Here is an 18,498-nt window from a genome sequence, read left to right as displayed (position 1 = left end):
AATGACTGAAATTAGAAAATCGCTTTTTAGGATGTTCTGAGTTACAAAAAAAAAAAAAAAAAAAAAAAAAAAACAACCCAAAACGGCTACCGTGAACATCTTAACGAACTGATACAAGAACAGTTTTATGAAAGGCATTTCAAGTCTTTGTGGCGCTTTTTGGTAACCCCACATTGGCCCCCTTTTTCAATATGTGTAATTTTTGAATTTGTACCTTTTGCGTTTGATTATATCGGTTTTTTGTGTGTTGATTATACATATTTATACATTCTAAGTCAGCTTACTTTAGGTTTGTCATTTTCGTTCATATTTATCGTTGTGTTTTTCTTGCGCCAGTGTGTAGATGCATACGAGGCAGCTAAATATTTAGCTTAATTAACGCATCTTAAACACACAGCAAGAGTAATAGTATTTTCGTATTTTGGTACTTCAGGGTTTAAAAGTTATCTCCCTTAATTGGCAATATTGGTTTGTTAGAGTTATTCCCCTGTCAGTGAGTAAATCGGGCGTCCCCTTTTCGGTTAACTCGTATGCTGATTAGTCAATTATATTAGGCGATGCTGACGTCCCTCTCATCAGTCAGCCATAATTTGTTACATCACATTCCGGTTAATATAGCGCTTGTGCTTCACTGCCCAAACATTCATTGAATTTATTTCAAAATGGCGGAAAATTATAGTAGTAAAATTGCAATAAAACGTCGAGGTATGTGAAAAAATACTCTTTCATACACGTATATGAAGGATATGGATATTCTACCCTCGGGATCACAAAATGTTGTCTCTCGGCAAGCTTCAGGTATTATACTATTTGTGACCCTCGGGTAAAGTTCCCCTACCTATTACATTCATATATGAAAAAGTCTTGACCAACATGAGTGTTTCACATGGGTTAAACCAGTATTACACACGTATGAGAGAAAGTAGAATTATATTAGATTATAAAAGTAGAATTATATTTGATTATAAAAGTTGTAGAATTATATTAGATTATAAAAGATGTAGAATTATATCAGATTATAAAATAAAGATTATAAGTATTGTCCAAAATAAAGGTTGCCTAGTGCCAGGTGTCACGTGCTAGTATTGTTAGATAAAGATGCCGTAATGTCTTAATGTGTCGCCTCGGCATTATTGCTTTGAAATCATATAATTTTAAGTTCTGATACAGCTTGGCTCTATCCTAGAGTTAAATTAGACTCGTACTGGTAAAACTATGGATATTCCTATCCAGGGTAACACATTTTTCATCCACGATTTAGTAAAAAATTACAAGCCGTTTTTTATCTTAAAGTTATGGCAAGGATACATACTACAATAGTATTTCAGCAATTTTTATTTCATTAATTAAGTCTGAATCCTGAGAACATGCTCCAATTGTGGACGATAACACCGTCAGTATGGTCAGTGACCTTTACCCAGACGTCATCCCCGATATCTAGATGGATGACAGACAGGCCAGTAGAACTACCCCAGCTAAACCCATTCGCAGTAAAAACATATGCTACGACGCCGCCATTTTTCATCAAATGGGATTCCAAATAGTTGTTCTGTGACGTCATTACAGTCCAGGAGAAGACGTAGGTACCGGCCTGCTTGCACGTGAAAGTCCCCGTATGTGGAGAGTAACCATGGTCGTTGTTCGTGACAACATTATCGAATATCAGCTCCTGGTTTACAGAAACCGAATTCATATTTTGTCCAAGGTTTGCGTGAAAGGCTGATGGTTCTGCAATCGCTGTAATGTATGAACATGAACAATAGCGCAGGTATGAATGAACGTACGTGTAATCTATGAATGAATTAAGGATACAGCTATATCTATCTTGGAATTCAACTATCTTTTTCTTAATATATGGTCTGTATAGATACTAGAGTTTTTTAGGCAATCAATTCAAAATGCGTGTAGCTTTACATCATCGACCCAGACACACAGAGGGCGAGATCTTCGATACAAAGAAAGAGGTGAGTAGAGTGATGTAATCATGCTATCGGTGTTCGATAATTAAATGTCGAAATGACTCAGCAAAGCATCTTTATAATAGCAAAAGAAGATGGTAGTTAAAATGTAGTGAAAAGAGTAATAAAAATAATAAAAATGTCAAAATTATTTTATTATCACATATATATAAATAGACACTTATTTTACGTCGGCTTGGTTTATATATTATAGCGCGCGAATGTAGGTATATTTTTGTATTTCAGATACTATTACCCAATACATGCATTAAAGAAAGAACGTATTTTTATCAGCACAAAACAGTAGGACAGACGATAAATATGGATAATGTATTTCACATTAATGTTATGATTAAGATCTATGAAATCAGAGATAAAGATAGTTTAATACTTCGATTTACTTATCTGGTGGTCTCTGCTTGTCTTTGCTTACAATTGTTAGAGGTAAGACCAAGATAAACTTTCATCAACTATAATGAGTTAAACCATAAGATGGTAAGACAATTGAGGATGACCAGTTGACATCATAAAAATGTCATAATGGACATGTTTTGAATGTCAATTACATCACCATATTTACATTTTTCACTTGGCTCCGCTACAATGAGACTAGTTATTACACTCAAATCACTTCATTTCTTTTTATTCAAATTAAAAAAAAAAAAATGACATACATCTATATACAGTTTACATAATTGTATAATATAATACATAATATTCCCATTATCACATTTATATAGTCATGCTGTAAACATGTATAATGTTATATACATTGTATGTATCAATCAGTATGTTATGGGCATTATCTATATCTTTTTGCATACAAAATGTAAGTATGTTATTTAAAATAGACCAATTTACAAAGTTCTTGTTTAAATAAACAAATATTTGATAAAGATCCACTTCTTTTTGATTTTCTCTTGTTTTTTATGAGAATATGTATATATTACCATGATCTCTATTTTACTATAATGGTCAATATATTTTTTGCCATCATGAATAGTCGGGATTGGTTTTTTTTTTAATTTACAATAATATTTGTAAAATCTCATAAGCAACAATAAACAAAATTATTTCATAATGATGTTTTATATCTGTCACACGAAATATAAAAAAAAATCTTGGGTCTCTTTCCAAAATCACACCTCCCTGAAGATTTTGGATCACGCGCTGATCTTTGACCGTCGTAGAATTTGGATCACGCGCTGATCTTTGACCGTCGTAGAATCCTGACAGTATTTACATTGGTGACCTAGTTTTATGCGGCTTCAGATTTGTATTCACCTTCTGCGATCAAAACATTTTCCGTCATCGATACTCCATGAGTAACTATCACTTGTGATATCCTCCCCTAGACATTATCATAGTAAAATTGTGTTGGTTTGAAGTTAGGCGTCGCTCTCGCTGTGATCTCCAAAAGAGGGTTTTTGCAGGTCTGCCCCTACGAGACGTTGATGAATAATTCATGAACATTCATGAATTATTCATGAATAAATTTCATGAATATTCTTCAATTATTCATGAATATGTTAATGCAATTCATGAACGTAAAACTTCATGAATAATTTAGGAAAAATATTTCATGAGAATTCATGAATCCTTTCATTCATGAATTTATTGAACATTCATGATTTTTTTCATTTCATGAATTCATGGACATTCATGAATCTATTTTATTCATGAAATCATGAACAACCCATTCATGAAAATGCATAAAATGTTTTTAAGAATATTTATGAACTTAAAACGATCATGAATGAGTTTTCCATGAATTAAATTCGCAGTAGTATGCACAAATAATTAATGAACAATCATGAAAATTCATGAACTGGAGCAATTCATGAATATTCTTGAAATTGAGTCGTGTTCATGAAGATTCATGAATGCAAGTTGGAGTTAGCGGCATCTGAATTTCATGAACTCTACTGGGGGTCGAGGATTGAAATTTTCTATCAAAGCAATGGCAATTCTATTGGAATTAATTCAATATTTGATGAAACAAATTCTTATGGCAATAGGTATAACTCATATATTAATATATAACATCGCAAGAGTTTAACATGAAATCACCAACAGTTTAGTGTGTACATTTTATTTTCATACTGCCACAGATAAGTGCTTACAAAATCTGTTTTCAGGGATATGCAGCAATCAATTTCATAATGCATTCCAGTAAATTAGTATTTGTCAAAATGAAACCTCTAGCTGTAAAGCATGATAGTTTATATGGATAACATAATTCAATAACATTTGACAAAATTTCACAAACCAATGTCTATGCATATATTCACTATAGTAATATCAGTGTGCAGCAATTCCATGTTGAAAAAGAACTGCAGATATATCAAAACTTACTGAAAGTCTTCATCTGTGCTTAAAGAAATCCAGGAATGGAATAATCTGTTCACTAATGTGCCAAAACTTTCATTTTAAGATGAATAATGTTTCCCCTTCCACACGCCAGCAGATACAACAGTTATTTTGGATCGTGACTATTTTGGCGGGAAATATATATAGAAGTCATGTGACTCAAGTGGTCATGTGAAAAGTCATGTGACTTCAGTGGATATTCATTAATATTCATCAAAATAAATGAAATAACATGTCAAGAAACTTTCATGAAGTTTTATGCATAACTGATATTCATTAAAATTTTTAAAAATTAATGAAACATTTTCATCCACTTTGAAGAATTTAAATGAATATCAGTCATGCATAAAACTTCATGAATAATTCTTCACATATTGTTTATGAACAATCATGAATGTTTCATAGATTCATAAAACTTCATGAAGAGTTCATGAGAGTCATTTGATGAATATTCATGAACTTTTTTCATGAACCACAATCTGCTTATATTCTTGAAAATTCATTAATCATTCATGAATATTCATGATGTCATGAATACTGTCTCGTATGGGCTGTGATTGGTAAGAGATAGTCCAGGCGTGGAGATTATCGACTATGCATTTTACGCGCGCGTGAAATCTATAACATCTTTTGTTGAGAAATGAACATGTGACATACATTGAGATCGTTTCCATAGCTTGGATTTTTTCTTTAAAAAGTAACGAATTTGAAAAATTTATCATACTCTAAACTTAAAAATTATTGGATAAATGAAAACGTGATTTACTTACGAACACGTTTAGAAAACCTTTCTGCCGAAGAGGGTACCTTCCAACTGTGTCGTCTAAACAGACTTCGCCTTGTCTTCATTGGTACATCTAGTTCGGTTTCTCTGGTTTCAACGTTTTTCTTTTCGATCACATTTGCAGATGAACCGAGTTCATCACCATCAAGCAGATGATCGAATGATGATGAATCATTTTCAGATTTCGTCTTAGCATCCGCACCAGCGCGACCACATAGCTGCCATAGACGGTTGTTTTCAGATTTGAGTTCGTCAATTTCAGATTGCATATCACGCATACGTCCCGTTTCTTCAGTACGGGATTCTTCAAGGCTTTTCACACGGCTCTCAAGGTCAGAAATCAAAGTTAAGAGTCTAATATTTACGTCATCTGGGGACATGTTGGAACCTGGCTCCGAACTCTCCTCGTATCCTACAGTTATCCCGAATGGAACACAAAGAAGGAATATAAATAACACGTCCATATTGCTAGAAGTGTTTTACTTTATAACCTTCAATATGTTATCTCTGATTGTGACAAAAACATCTGTTATGTCGAGAGGGAACTCTCATAAGAAACGTTACTTATCTCAATCATACACGATACTAAACAGCAAACAGGATGCTATAGTTTTGTTTACAACGGTGACCTCATATAATCAAAGTAAAAGTGCTTAGTTTTGGAATACTAGTATTGTACAATCTATGTTGCCTGAACGTTTTTGTGACAGTTCACATGATTTATATTGGGGTTGACGAGTGTGGTGGTATCCAGTAAATAGATAACTAAAACGATACGACAGGTAAACGTCTTAGGAATGATTTGTGAAACCTGATGCTTCTTGTTTCTTTGCTTGTTTTTCACTTACATTGCAAGTCATACAGCTATCCTCATCTATCCCTTTTACTACATACAACTTAATGAGTGTCTTTTGTGACGTTTATGTATTATTTTGTGACCAAACGTCCTATGATTTTGAGACCGTGCAAAAATCACATATCTTACATTGCGTCTCTCTATCAATTAGCGAATTATCATCGGTGAACTAGCTGTCTGTATGTAGTGGTGAATTATTAGTTACACAGTTTGTTAGTGACCTAATACGGAAAATATTGGGTCTAAAATAAAATTGTATCGAGCGAGGCGAAGCCGAACCTGATACATGTTTATTTTTGACCCAATATTCCGTATTAGGTCACTAACAAACTGTGTAACGAATTTATCCCATCGAAGATCCTTTCAATAAAGTAACTGCAGAATGCATTATGTATGGAAACCAAAACGACTCAATCTTAAACAATTTTCACCTCATTGAAGACTCGAATGCGTTGTCATGGTCCATTTCAGTTAAATAATCCTAAATAAGTGTTGCCGATTTCGGTTTGCTTTGAAAGTGGTCATCAGCGCTATCATTCAAACATTTTGTCTCCATATCATTTGATTGCCGTCGTCGCGAAGCGTTACTTGACCGCCATCTTGTTGCTAATGACGTTAGGGGCAAAGAACGATCTACTAACCTAATACGACTATATATTAGATATCACGTAACGTCATTTTAACCAATAGGAATACAAGATTCTTGTCTGAGGTGGGATTTATGTATGTATATATTTGAATAAATATTGTTTTTAAACTAAATTTAAAACCTCTTTAAGAGACACATGATTCGGTCTAACAGCCGTGCATGATCTTAAATGCTATATAAAGGACAGTTCATAAAACACATTTCACAAATTTTCATTGGCTTAATTAAGTTTGAACCCTGAAAACATGCTCCATGGATGGACATCTGCAATGTCTCTATGGTAACCAGCCTTTACCCAGACGTCGTCTCCAATATCCAGATATATGACAGAGAGACCGGTTGTCGCACCATAATAATATCCATTCCCAGACACAGTGGTGGCTGATTACGGCCATCTCGTGTTGTGTTGTGTTGTCGCCTTGTCGTTGTTGTCGCCTTGTCGAGTTGTCGCGGTCTCAAACTGCGACAACCCGAGATTTAACAGTTAAAATGTCGACTTGTCGCGTTTTTGAACCGCGACAAGTCGACAACACGACAACACGACAAGTCGACAACACGACAAGTCGACATTTTCAAACACGCTAATTAGCGCGTACAGAATCTCGTGTTGTCGCGGTCAAAATGTCGACTTGTCGTGTTGTCGAAGTTGTCGACTTGTCGTGTTGTCGCCTTGTCGTGTGTGTCGACTTGTCGTGTTGTCGAGTTGTCGACTTGTCGCCTTCCTGTTACACATGCGCAAATCATATGAAATAGCCACTATCTTTGAATATAGAAAACTGAAGTCAGTGCTTGTGAATATTTGGTGTGTTTGTAATATATTCGATGTACAAAATTGTTTAAAAATCATATTTTCCCCATTGTTAACTCTTTTGAAAAGTATTATACTTAACGGAAAATTATAATATTAAATTAAATAAATATTAACAAAACAAAGGATGTTGTCAGAACACACAACAAAAATGTTTGTATAATGAACAGTGACAGAGACGACAAATGTATATCAACTTAATATTGTAAAATATCCTTTTAAAATATTGTGTTATCAATCGGTTAAGACTTATTATTCAATTTGAAGAATTGAAGAGAACACGGCTGATAAGACGAAATATTATCTATTATTACTAATTACTGTAATAGGTTATGTGTGTAGTACATCAAACAATAACCTTGATTAAGATCTAATAAAGAATTTGATGTAAAACGATTAGAAAAAAAAATCATAAAAACTTTCATTTAGTCCAAAGCGTTATAGAACAGATAAGGTGTTGTGCCCCATCGCTTTCTGGTAATTAGTCCATGTATTTTGATCATCAGCATGCATTACAATGTACATAATGTAAGTATTTTTTATAGAATTTATATATTGTACAGTTAAACAGTAAGATTTACCCTGGAAAGTTTGAATGTGTAACTCGACTGCAGTAATTCATTACAATAGTATACAAAATGCTGGAGCATAGATACTTCCAGGGGATATCAATTTAATGGAACTACCTCTGCATGCAAAAAGAAAAATACACAATTAGTATTTCTGGGTCTAGAAAAATTTCCTAATACACACAAAACATGTGTTCATTTTACGAAGTGAATATCATTTATATATAATAATCTTTCTCAAAGCGATCAATTTGTGGTTGAGAGAGGCTTGGCTAATTATGATACATTCAAGTGTAATTGACCTGTGTTAATATGGTCCGAATATGCTAAGTCAATAACAGCAACTCAAGTTACATTACGCAAACATTGCGTTCTTCAGGGTGGTGTCCTATGGTCAATGCTTTTTCTTGTAACTAACATGCACATAGATACATATCTAGTACAAAAAATAAGGACCTCAGTTTCGGTTCATATGGTGTTATACCGCCCTGGTATAATTTAAAATAATGACCTCGGGCTACGTACGGCCTGGGTTATTATTTATTCTACCAGGGCGGGATAATAACATATATACAGCCTTATACACTGTACATGTTTTATCTTATTATCATGCTGTGCTTTTAATCTTTATATTTCATAGAATTTCCTGTTGAATAATTTCGATACATTTTACCAATATTCTCGTCTCGTTATATCGAGAATTCGATGCTTTTCCCATATTAATAATGTAGCTAAAATTAAACGTTTTATCTCCGGTTTACAATTTTCTTTTAATTTTGGACACACTGTTCTCTTCTATGAAGTTGGCAACCTTCTCTCTATATACATGTTGCACACATTTATATGATGAAGATCAACAGCCGGCCTTATCATATATGCATACATTTTGTCGGCTGCTATTCCGTCTTAGTGACAGGCACTTTGGAATGAGTTGTGTCGGATTTTGAAAAGAAAATTATAGCTCGTTTTAACCAACGGGGTAGTAACACCACTTTTTTGTGAAGACTTACAAAGAATCGAATATTTAAAACTGCGTGTAAGAACTACAATGTGAGATGGACTAATTTCCGGTTATTGTGCTCGGGATCTATCCATTCCTTCTCACTATATATCACCATGTAGATTACGATTATACCGATTTTTGTATTTAAACTCATAAAACGTCTAAAATGGTCTATACATGACACTCCGATGGGTCCAAATTATTGAATCGCCATCTACATGTAGACAATTAATCCTGTGTCTACATTGGATAATCAGTATAAGAAAAAAATGATTTTGTTTTAATTTTAGATGTGCTACTATTTTGTTAATTCATATTATGAAAATGAAAACAATTAAGAAGCAAATGCTAATTGAATTTTTCGTTTCGGAAAGGTACATGTAGTGGGTCTTTAAAGCATATATATACATGTATGTGCCGTAATTTTCATACTCACGAATCAAGAGCTTTTTGATATTTTTAAATTCAACCATTCAACCTTTTTGAAAATGTAAATGATTTTGAATATTAGACGTATGGCTGACAGGCTATTAAGCCACGAATTTGTGTCTGACAAAGTTCGATTTAAAATATTTTATAACATACTAAGAAAATAAAAAAATGGATTACTGCAGGTATGCATTCATATTACACATACATTAGACATAATTGCTGACTTAGTAAAAACTCGTTGTTACAAGGTCATAATCGTACATGGGTTTTCTGTCCATTTGAATGATTAACGCACACCTTAAAACAACCTGATAGGTTTTCGAATAGTCTGCCAGAAGAACAAAAATTCTATGCCCAGAGTACGGCACAAATAAGACTTAAACCGATCAATAAAATATAAAATCTGGTCATTAGTTAAAACAAAGAGAAATGTGCCCTAGCCGCCACTAGACCAACATCTTATGATATAGGTTACATGTATATATTATTCGAATAGCGTATATTGAACTCTTTGATTCCTAGGCGTGGCAACACATTATAAGATTTTTCAAATATCTACATATATATGTTAGATCTGCACTTTCCCTGTTAGAGATCAGCCGCTTGATTTTTGACACTTTCACCTTGATCCCTAAAACATGTTTCCTAACACGGATGAGTTTGTTGAATTCGGACCAGTTGAGAATGATTATGGAATTGTTATGGTTAAATGGTGATTAGAACGTCAAATGAAAATGATGTGACCGATTATAGTCACCGAGCCCTCGAGAGTGACGCCACCTTGGTCCATAAGGCTTCATAGGTCCGAAGGGCCCGTTAATCTGAACTTACGTTAGTTCCCGAAAGACCCGTTAGTCCTAAGGCCCATTAAGTCCGAAAGTCTGATAGTCCGATAACCGATATAAATGTACAGGATCTCAGTAATCTAAACTTGCTAAGATATGTGTAACTCTAGATTGACACCATCATTCTAGTGACCCACGGATGATGGCACCTACTCTACGCTACATTTATCACAAATGTAGCGTAGGGTCATCGTCACAAAAAAGCGATCAATGTGACTAATTTTAACAATTTGTGAAAAAAAAACATAATCTTGCAATTACATGTATGTAAAACGTATCCGATATGAAAGAGTGTATATGTTAGACACTGCAATCCTGGCTATTAGTTTCCCAGAAATTTTCCAATTATGCGAACCATTTTCATCATTGAAAAAGGGGAGAATAAAACAAGTAAAAAGGAGAAGAAGGGAACACCAAAAATTAAGTCGCTAAATTACATATTTCATACATGTATGGAGGTTAGAATGGGTGGATATATCCTCATCACATTCTATGGCAGCCATGTTAATCCTCTTCGACCTTAGGACACATAACCGCCCTGAAGAACGCACATGTTTGACGGTAATGTAACTTGAGTTGCCTAGTTATTGACTTAGCAAGTATTCGGACCTATATTAAACAACAGGTACAATTTACACTTTGAAGTGTATTCATAAATTAGCCAAGCCTCGTCTTAACCACAAATTGAATCGCTTTGAGAAAAGATTATTATATACTTATTGATGATCACTTCATTCGTATAAATGAACACATCTGTTTATGTGGTAATTAGGAATTTTCTAGACCGCAGAAATACTAATTGGAGTTATACTTTTCATTTTATGCATGCAGAGATTCCATTTAAATTGATATCTCCCCTGGAAGTATCTATGCTCCAAACAGTTGCTATACTATTGGTCATGAATTACCTTGCGAGAACCGAGTTATATCACATTACAAACTTTCCAGGGTAAATCTTACGGTTCTATACTGTACAATACAGTGGAACTCGGTTAATAACGAACTCGAAGGGACTAGATAAAACTTCGAGTTATCCGGGTGTTCGAATTAAGCGAGTTCTCCTGTCTACTGACGATCTCTTTACTTGGTATATATAGACTAGTTCCATGTCATAAAATGATGTGAACAAGAGAGATGTCAAAATCGCCGATGGTAGTTGCAAAATTATAACAATAAAACAGAGATATATATTATGAAATGCTGTTCTACAGCAGATTCATGAAAAAGAAAATAGGCATTTTCGGAGAACTCGTTGTCCAAAAACTCTCATTTCGAGTTATAAGAACTTTTTATGTATGATTTTCGTCTTTCGGACCCAAAATTTACTTCGTGTTATCCGAGTTCTTCGAGTTTTCCGAATTCGAATTATCCGAGTTATTTATACAAAAAGAAAGATGGAATTCGGTCGGGACCGGTTATCCAGTACATCGTATTAAGCCGGGTTGTCGAATTATCCGAGTTCGTATCAACCAAGTTACACACTGTATATAAATTCTATAAAAAATACTTACATTATGTACATTGTAATGCATGACTGATGATCAAAATACATGAACTAATTACCAGAAAGATGGGCACAACACCTTATACTGTTCTATAACGCTTTGGACTAAATGAAAGTTTTTGCATTATGATTTTTTTCTAAACTCGTTTTACATCAAATTCTTTATTAGCCAATCTATAGACAACTTATCACTTTTTTGTGTCACAAAACCCTTTAAATCAAGGTTATTGTTTGATGTACTACACACATAACCTAGTACAGTAAATTAGTAATAATAGATAATTATTTCGTCTTATCAGCCCGTGTTCTTCTTCGCAATTACTTCAAATTGAATAATAAGTCTTAACCGATTAATAACACAATATTTTGATAAGGAGTAATTTAGCGCAATATTAGAAGATTGATATAACATTTGTCACGTCCTCTCGTTGTCACTGTTTCATGTTATACAAAACTTTTTGTTCCTTTGTGTCTGACAAAGACATCCTTTGTTTTTGTTGAATATTTATTTTTATTTATGAGTTATATATTTCCGTTTAAGTTTAGTAGGATAACTTTTCTAAAAGACGATAACACATGGGGAAAATAAATGAATTTTTAAACAATTTTGGTACATCCCGAATTATATTTACAAACCACACCAAATATTCACAAGTGATTAGGTGGCTCATATGTTGCCTGCCATCGAGTTGGCCGACCATCGGATATCGGATTACTGATGTACGACATAAACAGAAGATTATCGTCGAGCTTACCACATTGACTCCCTGCCCACATAAGAATGATTCCAAGATAATTATGTAGAAAGTCGGTAACTCGGCGATTAATCGTGTTTATGCTCGGGTGTGGACACCGACTTGTCAGTTATCGCGATGTCGACATCTAAACTAAAAGATGTCGACATCTGGCCATGGTCTTGATAAGTGGAATTCAAAGGCCACCCTTTCATAGGGCACTGTGTATATGCAGCACGGCACCCATACAGCAGAGTTCGACGTTGATTTTGTTTTATTCAGAAAAAAAGTTTTTATTTATTTGATTTCAAAATTAAAAATTGTGATCCTGCATATCCCGGCCATATGCAGCTGTAGCCTGCGTGTATGTACACATTGTAACTGTTAGTCCGAGCAGAGGAAGTTAGAGTGCAATTTAAGGACTCTGCTTTGTACAACGAATTTCCATCCTCTTGGCCATAATCATTTATTAATATATATAACCGTGGGTTGAAAAATCGTTTAAAAGCTGTGTGTGTGTGCTTTGTGGATTAGCATTCGTACCAAGTCCATGTGGTACATACCGTACTATACTATATTACAATGATTTTTTCAAGATTTCATTTTTTGCGAATCACGAAAAATACCAGTTACGTAATTTAAAAGCCATAAACGTCACAGTACAGATACAAAATACCCATTTGGAAACCAGCTTTACTTGTTAGTTTGCCCTGTCCAAATATATACATAAATATTTAACATCCTCGACACACTTAAAATAAAGGCCACAACACGATTTTTTGTTACGAGTCCTAACTGGCAGATCAGAATTCAACCCTTTGGTGCTAAAAATCCTCCGCCCGGTGACGCAGGGTTTTAAAGACTCCATAACTTCGGAAAATATAGGACAACAAGTATTAGTAGTAGTACAAACGTAGTAAACAAACAACGTGCTAATTAGACATCAGATCATGCCATTTGCGCTTCATATTACAACTTAGCATTATGGTTAACAGACGAGAGTCATCTGTGATTGGAGTGTGTTTTAAGCTTCCAAATTTGGGGTATAGTTGTGTGCGAATGCCCATTTCTTCTGGTCGTAAGAATGTAGATATATATATGAGAAGAATATGTGGTGAAGAGTCAAAACTGTAATGTAAGATGATTGCATCAATCATCTCATTTTCGACTTGCACATATAGTAATAGTAATTCTATAATTTAATGAACTGAACTGTAGTGTAATAACTGGTACATTATCCTACTTTTGGTTGTAGAAATAAAGAGGATGTTAGAAAGTCGAATGATGACCATTTCAATCGGTATAACCGTATCTAATCTTAAGTAACAGCGACGATCGTCGACTCGGCTACTCCATGCTTTAGGGATCATAACATATTACATTATAAAACAACAGAGAAAAGTAGAGGGATCTTCTATCAATAAGGGGCCAAATTTTTTGTATAAATACCTGGTCTGAGAAATCACTTCTAATTGGAAGTAAGACAGACTCACTCTTGTGATCACTAGTAACCCCATAATACAATTCACATATTTAGTTCGGCCATATTGGCATCGATGAGGTAAAATCTCGTGACTTGTTTTACTACGTTTGACTACATAGAACGCGGTGTTTTGTACCATTATTGGGAAAATCCTCCACGGATCGTGATTTCATTTCCACCATTTGAAACAGAAGGCTTAGAGTAGACGTTGATTGTGAAACATTGATAAATTGAAGATTACATGTTGTGCCATGGCAGATGTCAAAGTTCATGTATACATACTCGACAATTACTTGAAACATCATCTAATTAATTTGTGTTGAAATTATAATTGATGTTGACCAGGAAATGCACCAGGCTAAATTTGGTTGAATAATGCATGGGAGGTGAATTAATCTTAACTTTTCCACTTTGTGGAAAATCCTTCAAAACGGATTTATCTCCCTTGATTAAAATGACAACCCATGTACCTTTGCTATGATATAAAAAAAAATCCTTTTTAAATATTAATCAAATATGTGTATTAATTTAATTTGAAACATGTTTGTTTTGCTGGAAATTTGCAAAAAAATAATACCAATACAAAATATTCATGATCGTTATTTGATTGTTGTTGTTTTTGTACTTGCTGTAAAATGAGAAAAACCGTGTTGTGGAGAAGAAGTTTGTTAAAATTTGAATTGTTTACAAATGGATGAGATTTGAGAATGAGCAGAAGGCAATAAGGATATATACATTTATGTCTAACAGTCACCTGAATTCCGATATGCACAGTTATAAATAATGTTTTGCTTTTAAACAAACAAATAAATATGTCTCAGCCCTGTGACTTGGCACATAGGTCAAGATCATTGATTTGAACAAACTCTGTATCCCTTCATCCCAGCATGCTATGGCCAAATAACATGTCCATGTATGAGGTTCTTGGTTATTAAGAAGATTGTAAATTGTTTACAACAGACACTGGATGATGCCAGCCAAAAGACAATTGCAATAGGTCACACAGGAGGAGATTAATTCAACACACAATCATATATACTTTATATACTTTTTCTCATAAATCATTACATATAATCCTTGTACACATCCACATCAATGGCGACGCTAACAGGAAATTAATGAATATGCAAAATGGCGTGCGAGCGTTGAAGGGTCGAGATTTTGGTGTTTTGGGGGTCCGGGGGTCTCCCCCGCGAAAAATATTACGATTTGGAATGGCCAAGATGAGTTTTACGGTGTATTTTGAGGATTTTAATGCGTTCTTAACGTGGTAATTTTTCGATTTACATTTACCTGCATTTAGAAATTATAATTGTGAATGTCGTCATACCATTATGCAACCCTGCTCGATCTGAACATACGTCTTCACACCATCAGCACATTGTTGTTTAACTAAAAAAAAAATAATGAATTGATTTAATTGTGTTGCTTAGACATATAAACAATTTAATATTTTAAGAAGCATTTTGAAATAGTAGAATCCCTTGATGGACATTTTTAGTTTAGTTCATGTGTATTGAATTTTTATTATTAAAGGTTTTGACATTACGTGCTTGAACTTTTAGGAAATGCGCCGCAAAGCGGCAAAATTTTCTAAAATGAAGTACGAAAAATGTGCAGGAGGACCCTTTTCTTCCTACGCCCCTGCAGTTGCACATTTAAAAAGTTTGATGAACTTGGTACCCACTACTGACTGATGTAAATCATGCCAATAAAAGATGGATCTTTTCTCTATTTCTGTATTTTTGTTTACCTTTTTCTTTCCTCTTGGAAATGTTTTATAACATGGGAAAACTAAAAATGAAGTCTATATAGCAGGAATTACAAAACACATAGCCACCTGTCAACCATGCATGTTTTTTCTGATTGGTCACCCGAGTTCGGATACAGAATGAAACAAATACATACACTGTATATAAGCACCATATATTGGCCTATCAGGCCCATGAAATCAGCCAGTGACGATATCCATTTAACCTTTTAATATATGAAGAGTATTTGATTCCATTACATATGTTTCCTTTGAAAATTGAGCAAATAATGCTCATAAATGTGTTTCCCTATTTAAACTATGGTAAAGACCCTATCTCCTGGGGAAAATTCCCGAGACCCCAGGGCCATGAAATTCACAATATTGGTAGAGGGCCTTGAGACCTTTCAATCTATGGAGAAACAAAATGATACATTTTCGTACGAAACCTACCGAAGCATAATGATTTAGGTCCTAGGTCCCAATTTACCAGGCGGGAAGCAGCCATGTAAGCACATAAGCCCGTGTTTCTTAGTATATGTGTACATACATGTACATGTATGTATTAGATTCCCAAAAAGCTAAGTGGGCTATGCGGAAACTTATAACCTATTTGTTTGGAAATAATATGGAAAATAAACTATGATATGATAGTATTGCTAACAATTTCAAATGGTGGAAATGAAACCACGATCCGCGGAGGATTTCCCCTATTATGGTACAAAGCACGCGTTCTTTGTAGTAAAACGTAGTAAAACAAGTCACGTGATTATACCTCATTCAATGCCATTGGCCGAAATAAATATGGAATTGTATTAGTGGGTAACTAGTGATCACATGAGTGTGTGTTTACTTCCAAATAGAGTGATTTCTCTGACCTGGTATTTACACATAATTTGGCCTTATTTTCTCTGTGATATATATGTATATGTTCTGAACCCTAAAGCAGGTAATAATATTTTAAAAATATAAATTTAGAATTCTACGAATTTAGCCGGGAGTAGCCGATCTTCGCTGATTTTAGATTAGACGGTTAGACCTATTGAATTGGTCAATTCGTATTATATCATTTATTTACAAAACGTGAAAATGGCAGTTTTACAACTCATTCAGTTCATTATTTATAGTAAAACAGTGCATATGTGCAAGTCAAAATGATATGCATGCAATATTAATAACATTTTGGAGTCTAAATATTTTCAAATAAATCAATTTCTCCGAAGAAATGGCAAGCAAACTATCACCATATTCGGAAGTAGAAACACAAAATTCACCGTGATCAATAGTTACCCATAAAACACAATTTGTAATATTCCGGCCCATGGCACATGAATGGAGGTATAAGACCAGTGACTTTTTATTTTACTAGCGTTTGACTTACAAGAAGAACGAATGTTTTTACTACGAAACTGATTAGATGCAGGAAGCTGTATCGCGAGTTGGGAGTTTTTAAAACCGCCTGTCCTGGGAGGAATTATTAGCCCAAAGGTTGAAATCTGACCATTTAAGGACCGTAACAAAAATATCCTTTATATAACGTGTATCGAGGGATGTAAATTATATTTATGTTCTAATTTATATATGGAAAGGGCCAAGACTAACCATGTAAAGCTGGGTTTCCAATGTGTATTGTGTACCTTATACTGTGAGCCGTTATGGACTTTTAATTAGGTAAGCTGGTATTTTTCGGGATTCACAAGAAAATACAACATAAAAAAAATCTTTTTATTTTTTATTTTTTTTTCATTCATTCTTTTAATATAGTATAGTACGGTATGTACTACATGGACTTGGTACGAATTCCAATCAACAAAAACACACACACAGCTTTGAAACGAATTTTCAACCCAAGGTTATATATATTAATAATTCGTTGTACACTTCCTTAGCTCGGGCTAACAGCTACGTACACGCAGGCTACAGTTTCATGGCCGGGATGTGCAGGATCACAATTTTTTTTTTTTTGAAATCAAATAAATAAAAACTTTAATTAACAAAATCAACGTCGATCTCTGTTGTATGGCTTTTGCTGCATATACACAGTGCTCTATGAAAGGGTGGCCTTTGATTTCCACTTTCAAGACCAGATGTCGACATCTTTTAGTTTAGATGTCGACATCAATAACTGACAAGTCGGTGTCACACCCGAGCATAAACACATAAATCGCCGAGTTACCGACTGTCTACATAAATATCTTGGAATCATTATGTGGGCATGTACATGTGGTAAGTCGACATATTCTTCTGTTTATGTCGACATCTTCCGATATGATGTCGACTTAATGCCTTAACGATGTCGACATTATTAAGTCGTAAGTCGGCAAATCGATGGCAGACATATGCCACCATACACAAGCATTGACTTCAGTTTTCTATATTCAAAGATAGTGGCTATTTCATATGATTTGCGCATGTGTAACAGGAAGGCGACAAGTCGACAACTCGACAACACGACAAGTCGACAACACGACAAGGCGACAACACGACAAGTCGACAACTCGACAACACGACAAGTCGACATTTTACCGCGACAACACGAGATTCTGTACGCGCTAATTAGCGTGTTTGAAATGTCGACTTGTCGTGTTTTCGACTTGTCGTGTTGTCGTGTTGTCGACTTGTCGCGGTTCAAAAACGCGACAAGTCGACATTTTAACTGTTAAATCTCGGGTTGTCGCAGTTTGAGACCGCGACAACTCGACAAGGCGACAACACGACAAGGCGACAACACAAACAACACGAGATGGCCGTAA

At 34.6% G+C, this 18,498-nt stretch overlaps 1 protein-coding gene across 1 annotated transcript; it reads right to left on the bottom strand.

Moving 5' to 3' along the window:
- Positions 1-45: 45 nt before the first annotated feature.
- LOC138335104 (uncharacterized) lies at positions 46-6,435 on the bottom strand. The gene is made up of 2 exons (XM_069284028.1): positions 5,099-6,435; positions 46-1,737 (listed from the first exon to the last, which is right to left on the bottom strand). Exons 1-2 carry the CDS (start codon positions 5,574-5,576, stop codon positions 1,343-1,345), a joined length of 873 nt encoding a protein of 290 aa, XP_069140129.1. The 5' UTR covers positions 5,577-6,435; the 3' UTR covers positions 46-1,342.
- Between the last annotated feature and the right edge of the window lie 12,063 nt (positions 6,436-18,498).

This window comes from Argopecten irradians, chromosome 11, assembly GCF_041381155.1.
Source record: "Argopecten irradians isolate NY chromosome 11, Ai_NY, whole genome shotgun sequence".
Taxonomy (NCBI): domain Eukaryota; kingdom Metazoa; phylum Mollusca; class Bivalvia; order Pectinida; family Pectinidae; genus Argopecten; species Argopecten irradians.
Note: the sequence above shows the minus strand (reverse complement) of the source record. Positions and strands in the feature narration are given on the sequence as shown.

Coding starts and splice junctions, on each gene's coding strand:
- LOC138335104 (XM_069284028.1), bottom strand. CDS start 5,576: ATGGACGTGTTATTTATATTCCTTCTTTGTGTTCCATTCGGGATAACT. Junction 1,738..5,098: donor AAGGTTTTCTAAACGTGTTC/GTAAGTAAATCA, acceptor CATACATTACAG/CGATTGCAGAACCATCAGCC.